Source organism: Lithobates pipiens, unplaced genomic scaffold (assembly GCF_037356315.1).
Source record: "Lithobates pipiens isolate NorthernLeopardFrog02 unplaced genomic scaffold, aLitPip1_a1.2 Scaffold_25, whole genome shotgun sequence".
NCBI classification, from domain to species: Eukaryota; Metazoa; Chordata; class Amphibia; order Anura; family Ranidae; genus Lithobates; species Lithobates pipiens.
This window is the reverse complement of record NW_027507787.1, coordinates 132,071,594-132,085,989: the sequence shown is the minus strand read 5'-3', so window position 1 is coordinate 132,085,989 and position 14,396 is coordinate 132,071,594. Positions and strand designations below refer to the sequence as shown.

The 14,396-nt window shown below is 40.3% G+C and overlaps 1 protein-coding gene across 4 annotated transcripts in view; it reads left to right on the top strand.

Annotated features, from left to right (window-relative positions):
• Nucleotides 1-14,396, top strand: part of CDHR1 (cadherin related family member 1) — a 265,262-nt gene that overhangs the window by 69,709 nt on the left and 181,157 nt on the right. For all 4 annotated transcript variants that reach the window (XM_077454893.1, XM_077454892.1, XM_077454894.1 and 1 more), the window contains 3 exons: nucleotides 8,486-8,602; nucleotides 12,808-12,951; nucleotides 13,883-13,961. In XM_077454893.1, the coding sequence (XP_077311019.1) occupies nucleotides 8,486-8,602; nucleotides 12,808-12,951; nucleotides 13,883-13,961 (340 nt within the window). The remainder of the gene's footprint in view (nucleotides 1-8,485; nucleotides 8,603-12,807; nucleotides 12,952-13,882; nucleotides 13,962-14,396) is intronic.

The following is a 14,396-nucleotide window of genomic DNA, read 5'->3' as shown; positions in this document are numbered from 1 at the left end:
TGTGTGTAATGTAATCTTATTATCAAAATGGCTGTTCTGTTAAGCCCTCAGAGGTTTGTTAGACATCCTTAGTGAACAAGCAGCATCATGAAGGCCAAGGTACACACCAGACAGGTCAGGGATAAAGTGGAGAAGTTTAAAGCAGCGTTAGGCTACTTTCACACTGAGGCATTTTAGTGCTACCAAATAGTGCCTGAAAGGCGCCTGTAAACTGCCTCTTCTGCAGCCCCAGTGGTAAAGCCCAAGTGCTTTCACACTGGGGTGGTACGCTTGCAGGACGTAAAAAAAAGTCCTGTAAACAGCATCTTTGGGGTGGTGCGGGAGTTGTGTATACACTGCTCCTAAACCACCCCTGCCATTGAAAACAATAGGCACCGCTGCCAAAAGCACCTGCAAAGCACATCAGCACCTCGGCCGCTAGCGGGGTTAAAAGTGCCTCACTTGCAGCCGAAAAGCGCCGCTATAACAGTGGGAAAGCGCTGCTAAAAGTAGCGGTGCTTTAGCGCTACCTCCGCCACCGCCCCAGTGTGAAAGTAGCCTTAGGTTATAAAAAATATCCCAAGCTTTGAACATCTCATGGAACACCGTTCAATCCATCAATCCATCATTGGAAAATGAAAAGAGTATGGCACAACAGCAAATCTACCAAGACACGGCCATCCACCTAAACTGACAGGCTGTGCAAGGAGAGCATTAAGCAGAGAAGCAGCCAAGAGGCCCATGGTAACTCTAGAGGAGGTGCAGAGATCCGCAGCTGAGGTGGGAGAACCTGGCCACAGGACAGCTATTAGTAGTGCACTCCACAAATCTGGCCTTTATGGAAGAGTGGCCAGAAGAAAGCCATTGTTGAAAGAAAGCCATAAGAATTCCCGTTTGCAGTTTGTGAGAATCCATGTGGGGGAACCAGCAAACATGTGGAAGAAGGTGCTCTGTTCAGATGAGACCAAAATTGAACTTTTTGGCCTAAAATCAAAATGCTATGTCTGGCTCAAAACTAACACTGCACATCACCCTGCACAAACCATCCCCACTGTGAAACGTGGTGGCAGCATCGTGTTGTGGGGATGCTTTTCTTCAGCAAAGAGAAGAAAGCTGGTCAGTTAATGAGAAGATGGATTGAGCCAAATACAGGGCAATCTTAGAAGAAAACCTGTAATGCCACGTACACACGATCAAACTATCCGGCGGACCAGAGTCTGCCTGTGTGGGGGCTCCGGCGGACTTTTTTTCCCCAAAAGTCCAGCGGACTTAGAAAGTAGTTTTGACTCAAAAATTGTCTGAAGAGAAGGCGGCGACAGCGGCGACAGAAGACTGGGCCACCGCCAATAAAAGAGCTGGAAGAAGGAGCGGAGGCCCGGCAAGAAGAACTGAAGAGGGGGACAAGACCCCTGAAGTCAGAAGAAGAGGCAGCGCAGGGACAGAAGACCGGGCCACCACTAGTAAAAGAGCTAAAGGAAGAAAGCGGAGGCCCGGCAAGAAGAACCGAAGAGGGAGACAAGACCCCCGAAGAGGGGGACAAGACCCCCGAACTGGAAGAAGATCCCCGGGCGGCGACGAAGAAGAAAACCGGGCTCCTCCGCTAGGGAAAGAGCTAGTAGAAGATAGCGGAGGAGTCCGGCGAGAAGACCCCCCAAGACAGAAGAAGACCCCCAGAGCTGTGCAATAAATTATTTTAAACCCTTGTGTTGTGTTTTTTTTTTCACAGGTGAATGGGTAGGGGTACATTGTACCCCATACTCATTCACATAGGGTGGGGGGCCAGTATATGGGGGCCCCCTTATTAAAGGGGGCTCCCAGATTCCGATAAGCCCCCTGCCCGCAGACCAGGGTGTCGGGAAGAGGCCCTTGTCCTCATCAACATGGGGACAAGGTGCTTTGGGGTGGGGGGCCGCATGCCCCCCTTCCCCAAAGCACCCTCCCATGTTGAGGGCACGTGGCCTGGTACGGCTCAGGAGGGGGGGGGGCGCTCGCTCTTCCCCACCCCCTTTCCTGACTGGCCGGGCTGCGTGCTCGGATAATGGTCTGATATGGACTCTGGGGATGGGCCCCCACGCCGTTTTTTTGGGCGTAGGGCTTCCCCTTTAAGTCAAAAGGCGGCGACATTGGCCTCCCTCACTAGTTCCGTCTACCTGGAGCCGCGTTCAAAATGAACGGACTTTCCTCCATGTGTGGGCAAGTCTGTTCATTTTCAAAAGTACAGCGGACTCCCGACAAAAGTCCGGTGGACCTAGTCCCCTGGAAAAGTCTGCCGGAAAAGTCCGGTTGTGTGTGGGCAGGTCCACTCATTTGGAAAGTCCGGCGGACCTCCACTTCAAAGTTCGGCGGTTTGTCCGTCGGGCTAAGTCCGCACAAGTCCGGACAGTCTGATCGTGTGTATGCGGCATAAGAGTCTGCAAAAGACTTGAGACTGGGGTGGAGGTGTCAGGGCTCAGCCCTTCCTTCTCAAAGCTATTTTACACTTCCAAGATCGAGTCGGTTTCAGTTCCTGTGATTTCTCCTGATCATATTCTGGCTATGGTTCTCGCTTCTCGTTTGGGTGACAAAATTCTTGCTGCTCAGGTCCATGCTCCTCCTGAGAAACCTTGTGACTCCTGCTTTGTCCAAGAGAGTCTTCATACTACCGTGATCCAAACTTACTATTTTTCCAAGTCTGCTGGCCACCCTGGGAAGGATCAACTCTTTTGGGACATTTCCCAACAATTCTGGTGGCCTAGTCTACGCGCTGATGTAAACGCCATCGTAGCTACCTGTTCCATGTGTGCTCAGAGTAAGACTCCATGACACCTTCCAGTGGGCCTCCTACAACCCATACCCAGTGGAGAGAGGCCCTGGACCCACCTGTCAATGGATTTCATTGTGGAGTTACCAAACTCCCAGGGCACAGTTATCCTTATGGAGTCTTTTGTGCACAGTTGGGAATTCAGCTTGCTTTCTTCTCTGTGTATCACCCGCAGTCTAATGGACAGCAGAACAAGCTAATCCATCCTTGGAGCAATTCCTACATTGCTATATTTCTGACCATCATAACAACTGGGCAGACCTCTTACTGTGGGTGGAGTTTGCTCACAATAGTGCAATTCTGCTTCTCAATTGTCCTTGTTTATGGCGAACTATGGTTTCCAACCTTCCATGTTGCCTGACTCATTTGTTCCGCAGAGTATTCCTGCATTAGAGGAGCATCTCCATGGTCTTCATTGCAAAATGCTAATGATAGGTACAGATTCCATGCTGACCGCAGACGCTTGCCTGTGCCTTCCTACCAGGTTGGGGACAGGGTCTGGCTGTCATCTCGCAACCTCCGACTTTGTGTTCCCACTCTGAAGTTCGCACCTCGGTTTATTGGGCCTTTCCGTATTCTTCACAGGATTAACCCAGTGGCTCACGTATTAGACCTTCCTTCTAATATGCATATCTCAAATGTATTTCATGTCTCCTTATTAAAACCTTTGGTCTGCAACCGTTTTACCACCTTGGTGCCTCGTCCTCACCCTGTACAGGTTGCGAACCATAAAGAGTATGAAGTACAGTCCATTGTTGACTCCCATAGAGTCCGTGGGCGCATACAGTATCTGGTGCATTAGAAAGGGTATGGTCCGGAGGAGCGCTCTTGGGTCTCATCCTTGGATGTACATGCCCATGTTTTCTCTGAGATTTCCATAGACATTTTCCCCTCAAGCTTCTTGGTCCTTCAAGGGGAAGGGGTCTTTGAGGAGGGGGTACTGTCTGGGCTGGGCTCAGCCTTTCCTTCGCAAAGCTGGCCGCTCAGCTGTCAGCTAATTGCCAGCTCCTATCTCTCCACAGTGACTCACCTGTTGTTGATATCCTGCATGTCAGTCCTGCCTACTTAAGAAGTCCAGTCCAGATGATCCCTGGTTCCGCCTTGGTCATATCTCTAGAGATGCTCTCCCGTGCTCCTGTTAAAGACTTGCTTGGCTGACATTCCTTCTGGCACCAGATCCTGCTTGCATTTCTTCTACGCTTGTCTCTGGTTTCCTGAGGTTTTGGCTTGTCTGACTATCCATTCCGGTTACTGAACTCTGGCTATGTTTTCAGTACATTTACTCTGTTTACCTTTTTTTTTTATTATTAAACAAGTGTGATTTAACTGTATTTCTGTACAGTCTGATTCATGGTTCCTGATAGGAGGTTCATCTTACAGCAGGACAACAACCCTAAACATACAGCCAGAGTTACAATAGAATGGTTTAGATCAAAGCATATTCATGTGTAAGCCCTTGTACACACGGTGGGAGATTCCGACAACCAAATCTGATTTTGTCCGAAACTGTTGTATACACACGGTCGGACAAAGTTGATGGGACTACGTTCACGCTAGTAGCCAATAGCTTTGGTGTAGAAATTTGATCTGAGCATGCGTGGCACTTTGTCCGATCGGAATTCTCTACACATGATCGGAGTATGTCCGATCGGAGCATTTTGTCGGAAAATTTTACCAACAAGTTGGAAAACTTGGTTCCGTCGGATATTCCGACGGAAACAGTCCGATGTAGACCACACACAGTCGGAATATCAGACAAAACGGTCCAATCGGACACATTCCGTCGGAATCTCCGACCGTGTGTACAAGGGCTTAGAATGGCCCAGTCAAAGTCCAGAAATAAATCCAATTGCGAATCTGTGGCAAGACTTGAAAAATTGCTGCTCATTGCTCAGAGACACTCTCAATCCAATCTGATAGAGCTTGAGCTATTTTGCAAAGAATGGGAAAAAATTTAACTCTTTAGATGTGCAAATCTGGTAGAGACACACCCAAATAGACTTGCAGCTGTAATTGCAGCGAAAAGTGGTTCTACAAAGTTTTGACACAGGGGAGCTGAATACAAATGCATACCACACTTTTCACATATTTATTTGTGAAATCCATTTATCATTTTCCTTCCACTTCACAATTATTTGCCACTCTGTGTTGGTCTATCATATAAAATCCCAATAAAATACATTTATGTTTTTGGTTTTAACATGACAAAATGTGGAAAATTTTAGAAGTGGTATGAATACTTTTTCAAGACACTGTAGCTGGGTGCAACATCAGTTCAGTGCTGCATCTGTGCCCCCCCTTACCCCCGGCTCTAATACTGAGAACTGTGCCATCAAATACTGCCAATCGCTCAGTACTCACAGATCCATGAGCAGAGAGCCTGTGACTGTCAGTCACTGGCTCTCTGCCCCCCCCCCCCCCCATGCTCACTGCAGTGCCTGGCTGTGGAGGACGGCGGGAGTGTCTGACTCAGGCTCCCAGCGGCTCACTATCCAGACATGTGGGTGGATCCCGGCCATATGGTCACAATCTTTAACGAGCTTGGACTTGCTCTGTGATGTCAGCTGGCTTCTGCTGTCCACTGAAAATGGGTCACAGGAGTGCAAAACGAACTGAACTCCTGTGATGCACAGGAGCTGTACAGCCAAACAAGCTTTGGCTGTAGTTCTCCTTTAAGTACATGCATGATGCCTCACTATTAATGATTTTTTCGTGTATTTTTTTTAGGTTTATTTCACATTTGTCATAAGATTATTTTTAGCACTGCACTTTTGTGAGTTGTATTATTCTATATTAGGCTGTTGGTTGCTGCCACCGCCATTGTGAGTAAGGGAACCCGCCAGGGAGAGGGGGGTGAAGTGGAAGAGCTGCAGGAGCTGAAACATGTTTTGAAAGTGAACTTATCCTTTAATGCAATATATGTTAACAAGTGACATAACATTCTGTAATGCCTGTGTGTGGAGCAGAATAAGTCTGAATAGGCCCTGATTGAAACAATCATAAAAATGTATTATTTTGTCTTACAGATAATACAGTAAAATAGCAATAAGATTAATAAGTATAAGCAGAATTAAAATTGTGCACTTATACAAGTTTTTCTTTCTTTGTTTTAGTTCCTGTAGAGTTGTAATAAGAATATTCAAGTAAAAACTGGCTTTTACCGTCATGGGAATAGTGCGTGTCTCTGTGGTACTTCCTTGGTTAATGCTCCTGAGGTTTTATCAGATGATAGGAAATCGCACCTTTTCTTCTTCACATATAAATTTACACTCTAGCTGTATCTGATGTTGCTATAGTAACAAAATCCATTATGGAAATAAAATATCAAGAATGTATGACAAGATTTTTTATTAAATGCTGTAAATGCAGTTTACCGGAGGCTACTGAAAAAAATGTGTGTTTGTAATAATAAAGAAGGTTTATGTTGTGATATAGACATGCTTGCGTCAGTGTAGGCTGATTTACAATCATATGTTCATTGACTTCCATGCTGGACCACTTTGATATGACATAGAGTCATAGTTACACCTTAATTATGTCCAGTCCTTATTTGAAATTCAGAATGGTAAATCTGTTGTTTTATTTCTATATTTTTTTTTCCATTTTGCAGTATTTGAGGGCTGAGTTTACCATTTTTATTCATTAGTTGTGTATGTTTAGAATCATTTCCTGTAGTTAAAAAAAGAATAAAAAAATTACTACATTGCCGAGGCTGTGAGTCAGAGGCAAATTAATTTGTTTTGCAATATTACCACGGCTTAAAAAATACTTTTGTTATAGTTCCCCAATTTTGTTTTGTAGGCATTTTAAAAATGTTGTAGTACTGAATTGTTAGTACCACTGGAAGTCATTTGCAGTTACTGTATGTGCAAAATACCAACCCTATACCTTGGTGAATTGTGCGAACCCACTAAAGCCATTTGCCAAATTATGGAGTTATAGATATATATATGAGGCTATAGACATACATAAAAAAGTGACAGAGGATTTCAGTGTTTTTTACTTTATCCAAATAAAAAAAAAGAATCAGTGTAATAGATGTGTGTATCTCTCTAAGGTAAATCATCTACCTAGACCTCTTTAGCAGTCTTTTTTTTTAGGTTTAACGGCTTTACACAATAGCAGGTTACATGGCCCTCCAATGATTAACTAATGATTGACATGGTTTATTGATTGTGTGGCGAGTGTGAATGTCATTTTGCAAGGTAGTAAGCCATGTCTAAAATCAATTTTTCATTTAATTTATTTGTGTTGACTGTCAGTAATTTGGCTGATTGCAGACTTTGCCTCTCAGAATTACCAGCGTCCCGTTCCCTTTGTGTGTCCATACACTCATTTGAAGCTTTCCAAGTACTTACCAGGGTCTCTCTGTGGCCAAGCCATGAGGATGGTTTTGTGGGGACCCTTGTGGGGGGTGTCCCAAACCTAGATGGGTTTTGTCATTTTTTTTGATGAACAGACAGCAGCAATTTTGTTGTCCCATGAAATCTTGGTTTTCAAAGGTTCTCTATAAAAGCGTTTACAAGTCCATGTCGAAAGTATTTGCACTCTATCCTATAATGCCTCTGAGCAAGGGATATTTTTCCTGAAACATGTCAGTTCAAAAAGGAGAAAATTTGCACTTAATAGAATGTGTAAATAGCTTATTATGAGCATATGATCTGCCTTTTCTATACAAATGTACTGTACAAACTGTTGTTATGTGTATTTTTTACATGTGTTTTTAAATATAATACTTTTTTCAAATAAATGAACTTTTATGATACATATTTTTCTTTTTGTTTGCCCATAAAGTCCCATTGTACCGAGGGGGTACTTGTGCCCTTTTTTTTTAGGATTCTCTTAGAACTAATTAAATACATTTGAGACCTACTTATTTTCAATGAAGACATTTTTAGTGTCTAAGCAAAAGTATCCTAAGCAAAAACAATAGCTCAAAAGTTGGTTCTAGCCAATTGAATAGATTGTTTAAAAAAAGGGCTACATGTGTTTCTAATGCACAAAATATTATTTGCTATTGATATTTATTATTTAATACCACTGTGGAATATTGAGAGAGTATCTAATTTGCCTTGGGAGATCTGCAGGGATTTTTTTTCCTCTAAGCCCTTGTACACACGGTCGGACATTTCGACAACAAAATCCATTGAATTTTTTCAGATGGATTTTGTCCGAAACTGGTGTTGCATACACACGGTTGGACAAAGTTGTCGGAAAATCCAATCGTTCGGAACGTGATGATGTTCATTGGTTACAACGGGACTTCCTTCAGGCTAGTAGCCAATAGCTTTGGTCTTGTAATTTGATCTAAGCATGCGTGGGACTTTGTCCGATCGGAATTCTCTACAAACGATCGGACAAAGCCCATTCGGATTATGTTGTCGGAAAATGTTATATCCAGCTCTCAAACTTTGTTGGTCGGACATTCCGATGGAAAAAGTCTGATGGAGCCCACACATGGTCGGATTATCCGACAACACAGTCCGATCGTACATTTTCCATTGGAATTTCCGACCGTGTGTACAAGGGCTTAGAGTGAATAAAACAGTACTTCGTAAGGGCTTTTTTGCCTTCCTGTAGATTAACTTCAGGTTTATGGTTCTAAGGATGTAAGGTGTTTTTGGTTGTACCTGATGGACATTTGTTGTTTTTCAACCAGGTTTACTATGTAACATATATTTTGCAACACTATTTTATTTTTTGCAGAACTTACACAGTTCCAAATTCACAGTAGATCGTCATAGTGGAGTTCTCCGTGTTAAAAATGGGGTGTCTTTGGACTTTGAAAAATCAAGAACTCATTTTGTCACAGTATTAGCCAAGGTTTGTATTTTGATTGTTTTTAATTGCTTATTGATTTATAAATTTTTAACAATTACAGAGAAATCAATAGTGGTAGAAAAAGTTGACAGTGTGATGCCATGAGACATCTAAGTGAGAAATATGGGAAGGGAGCAGCATTTTATGTAGAGTCTCTCATCAAAGGCAATAGTTGGTGCTTCTTCCCAGTGTTTGCATTGCGACTTGCAATTTCATTTAATTCAAAATCAGCTTAGTTGGATGCTTAATATTCTCTCATAAATGATTTTGGTGTCTCAGGGAAATATAGGTATTATTATACATGATATTTAAACCATCATTAAACAATAACATTAAGGAAAGCCAAGATGACAGAGGATAGGAGAACAAAGAGTACAAACAGGGACAGATGATGGGAATGGGGGTCATAGTGATAGGGCAAGGTAGGACACTGCTCAAGCTTGTTCAGTAGAAAGATTAAAAGTGTACCAATGTTCTCAGATTTTGTTGAACTTGTTTAGTAAATCTTGGAGCCTGGTTGTAGGGTACATTAAAAGACATACATCTATAATTTAATGTAGTATATCATTAATGGATCAAGAAAGAAATTGTTTCTACCTTGTGGTAATTTAGGCAACATGTTGCTTGTAAATGTGTGTGACAATAAATTCAATTGAAAACAAATTGGCTGACTGTAAAAGCAATCCTGCTGCTAATCAGCTGCAATGCTATAAAATTTTCTTACAGGTTACAAGTTTAGAGGGGGTCTAGCGCTAGAATTATTGCTCTCACTATAACGTTTGCGATGATCCCTCACATGTGTGGTGCAAACACTATTTAACCACTTGGCGCCCACACTACGTCTATTGACGTCATGGGCTTTCAGTGGTTATATCTAAATGATGCCTGAGGCCACAGACATCATTCAGATATTGCCGTTTTCAGCCTGCGATTCCCTGCACCATAAGAATGATCATAGCGGCTGTTCCACCGCTTGATTGTTCTTACGGGCGGCGGGAGGGGACGCCCCCCCTTCCGCCGCCCTCCGGTGCTTCTACCGACTCATCGTTTCCATCGGTGAGTTGGTCACAGGATCCGCCGGCCCCAGCAAGTTACCATAGAGATTTCCGGCGGACTAGATCATCCCCGGAGTCTCTATGATCGTTCGGAGGCCGGGTGCAATGTTATGACGTCACGCCCGGCCTCTGTATTCAAATTAACGGCGCCGATCTGGCTAGGAAGCCAGGATCGTTTTATTTTTTTATTTTTTATTCTTCCCAGCCTGAGGTGAGACTTATTGACCCCATATCTAACTGTAAATATGTCCGATCATGCCATATTCCTATTACAAGGGATATTTACATTCCTTGTAATAGGAATAAAAGTCATCAATTTTTTTAAAACTAAAAAACTAAAAATAAAATTAACAATAAAAAAAAAAAATGTAAAGCACCCCTGTCCCCGTGAGCTCGCACACAGAAGCGAACGCATACGTAAGTCCCGCCCACATATGAAAACGGTGTTTAAATCACACATGTGAAGTATCGCCGCAAACGTTAGAGCGAGAGCAATAATTCTAGCCCTAGACCTCCTCTGTAACCCAAAATATGTAACCAGTAAAAAAATTTAAAGCGTCACCTATGGGGATTTTTAATTACCAAAGTTTGGCGCCATTCCACAAGCACGTGCAATTTTGAAGAATGACATGTTGGGTGTCTATTTACTCGGCATATCCTCCTCTTTCACATTATGCAAAAAAATTGGGCTAACTTTACTGTTTTGTTTTTTTTAAGCATGAAACATTTTTTTTTCTGAAAAAAAACGTGTTAGAAAAATTGCTGCGCAAATACCGTACGAGATAAAAAGTTGCAATGAGTGCCATTGTATTCTCTAGGGTCTTTGCCAAAAAAACATATATAATGTTTGGGGGTTCTATGTAATTTTCTAGCAAACAAATTAGCAATTTTACATGTAGGAGAGAAATGTCAGAATTGGCCTGGATGCGAAGTGGTTAATAAAAGGGCCATATGTGTTCACTTCTGCGTGCAAACATGAGTGGTACTTTTATTTTTATTTTATTTTTTAACATTATTATTTATTTTATTTTATTTAGATTTATTTAGATTTTTACACTGTCCCTATATTTTTTTTGATCACTTTATTCCTACCAGAAGAAGTGTAAAAATCCCTTGTGATAGAAATAAGGCTTGTTTAGGGTGTGTTTTCCGACTTCTCGGCAAAAGAGAAGCATTTTGGATTTTCCAGTTTAGAACTCGTATGCCTCATGCTTTAAATTACAAATGGAATATTACCCATTTTTATTATTAAATTTGTACACAATTATATATTCATAATTTTATACATAATTTATTGTCCATTTATCCTTAGATTGGGTCTGTTTCTTTTACTGTTACATTTTCATCTTTGTATGACAATGTTTATTTATTTGGTGAGCATTCCAATTAACTTACATTGTCCAAGCAACAATGAAGTAGTTTTTCAATGTAACAGGTGACTTTGCATTTTTTCATTTTTTGCACCTTTGCTTGTATTCATGTATGTTTTGTTTTTATTAAATAGCTTGCTACACTGTTATACTTGCTACATTGTTATATTTATTGTTTATTTTGGATTGTTTAAATGACAATTGTCTTTGTTTTGAATGTTTTTTCTTTTGTGTTGCCCTATCCCTATGATAGCACAGTGGAACCATTGCACTATAGATATTTTTGTGTTATTTCCAGTTCTGGCCTCCCTTGTGGAAGTAGCTCACATGTGTCACAAATAGGACTTTCGATTATACAATGTCACTTATATACTATATGCTGAGGACATTTACGATGCATATTTTTTACGATGGTTAATTTTCCCTGGCAATATATGTGTGTGTATATGTATGTGTATATATATATATATATATATATATATATATATATATATATATATATATATATATATATATATATATATATATATATATATATGTAGATATAGATATATAATTTTGTTTTTACACTTTTTTTGTCCTTTTTTTTCAAATTTTTTCTTATTTGTCTTTTTTTATGTTTTATTTTCAGTTAGTATTTTGTTTATTGATATTAAAGATCTGTGCTCAAGTGTTACATACCGTCCAGTTTAATCAATTTGACAATCAATTAGCTGATTACAGGTGTACTTCCTGTTGGGTGCACCCTTAAATAGCAGATGTTTGGGCTATGTCATTGTTATGATTAAGCATGAGTGATTCTTGTGAAACACGTCAACCTGTCTTGTGTTCATGTCTAGCTTGGTGACAAATAAATGACTTTCAAGAATCTGACTGTGTCTGTGATGTGCCACCATTTCCTTTCTTCCTTCATTTGCCCTGTCCCTTTGCCTGTTTGATCATGACCTTGCCTAGCAGTTTTGTACCACGCTTTGCTTCTGCCAGCTGTCAGTTGATACCACTCTATGTGTAACTGACAGCTACAACTTGCAATCTGTTCAAACTAAAGCATATCATCATTTGTTGGGTGCTATTGGGAACACTGGGCTGTACTTTACACCTTGCACCTTGGGGCTCTTTAGGGTCTATATTCATCTGGTGACAAAGAGAGTCGTTTACCTCCATAACAGCCAGGAGGATGAAATATATGTGTAGTTTATAATACAATTCGCCATCTGCATGTTACAGAAGAAAACTATAAGACCAAATGAGAAATAAAAATAGGTCTGTTAGATTCCCTCTTATCCTACATGTTCCATGTTCCAGCAGTTGTATAGGCTGCTTTTTTTTTTTAATAAAATAATAAAAATGTTATACTTACCTGCTCTGTGCAAAGGTATTGTACAAAGCAGCCGCTTGCCTCCTCTTATGGGGTCCCCTGCTGGCCCTGTAGGCACCTCCTCTTCTAGTGCAGGCGCACATAATGCTGCTCGGCCTGCATTAAAAACATAAATAAAAATAGTGATGTATTATTGAATGCTGAGCTGCAATAATTTGTGTATTTTATAAATATATGAAGCTCATCTTTAACTTTTTATAAATTTAAGAAAATTCTAATTCACAGAGGAACAAAACAAATATGGTAGTATTTTCTGACTACATATGGGTATTATTTTTTGTGAACATAATGTACTGTGTAGATATGATCCAATGGAACCCTTAAGGAAGCCCCCTACCTATACATAAGAAAAGCACACAGGCTCACTCTACTGGTCTAATACATTCACTGTGTTATAATTTAAAGGATGGAGGTGGGAAGCTTCGTGGAAAATACCAGGTCTTCACATCAACTACTACAGTTACCATTAATGTCGAAGATGTACAAGACTCTCCACCAGTATTTGTTGGTATACCTTATTATGGATATGTCTATGAGGATACCACTCTGGTAAGCAAAATGTTGTTAATTTGTGTTTATAAAATATATTGTCAGATTAAACCAGTATATATTCTTGTGTTTGTATAACCACCTAAGGACATTAAGAAATAGACGTAAGAGATACACCTTAAAAAAATGCAGTAAGTTTCAATGGTGTATCTTCTATGCCCTACATCTAGTCTCTTGCAGCTGCTGCCCACTACTAGTTTTGGTAATTCCTAGCTATCACAATGACAGCTGGGAATTGCTATGCAATATATTCAAAATGCAGAAAATTACACTTGCAGTTAATGTACAAGTGTCACTGAGTGATAAACTGTAGAGTAGCAATGTATTGTCATATTGGTTTATTGTTTTAATTTACTATTTTTTATACTTTTTTTTTTTCATTTTTTCAATCTTTTTTGAATAAAGACTACATAATAAATAAAATAATCTTTGCAATGCAATATTGGCAAGTTCAATTTTAACATAAATTACAAATGTATGTATTATTTGTTATCTTAAATAAATGATTGCCACATGAGCAAGCAGTAAATGTAAAAACTGTTCATAAGGGTTATGGAAGCACAAGAACTAAAGTGGCCTTAAAATAAAAATTATTGCATTATTATGTAAAATTAAGAAGCTGTGATAATGGCATTCACTCTTATAATGCCTAAATATGAATAGGCTTTTTAACATTTGGTTTGGTTGCCTGTATAAATCACACAAATGTCTGTTTACATTTGTCAGTCTCCACTGGAGAGTAATAAACTGTAATCTGCAGGATTACAAATAATCATGCATCCTCTTTTCTCTGTATATTATGTTTTCTATAAAAGTTTAGGGTTATCTGTACTACAGATATCTTCCCATCTAAAAACTATTATTCGTTCAGTAGTAGGGTTAAACTAAACCTGTGACTGATTTAAAATATTTTATATTATTTTTTCATCAGGGAGCGGAAATACTTACAGTAGTGGCTTTTGATGGAGATAGAGGAAAGCCCAACACAGTGCAGTATTATCTTATCGATGGTAAGTGGGTGTTCACTGAGCAGCTGGTTGTTATCATTACTGTTTTTCCCACAGTTTGCTCTGCAAAAGTCCTACTGAAATAGTTACCGGTATATTTTCTTCTGTCACACCCATGTTCATTCTGTGGCAGCCACATCATATTCCTTATCTGTCCACTGGCATCAATAAGCAAATGATAATACGACTAAAAATTCCCAGCTCCTGCACAAAATTCAGTCTTGGAGAGTAGGATTACAGTGTGAAACAGCAATCCATAACATTTCTGACCCATTCCCAATGACAGCGTTTACATACACACACATGGATGCATGTTGCATTAAGGTAACTCGTTCATTATAAATGGGATACCAATGTACCATAATGAATAAAAAATATTTACAAGACTCTTTTTTTGACAGAGCACCGCAAAGCATGGTAAGTTTTGTGGTGTGCTGT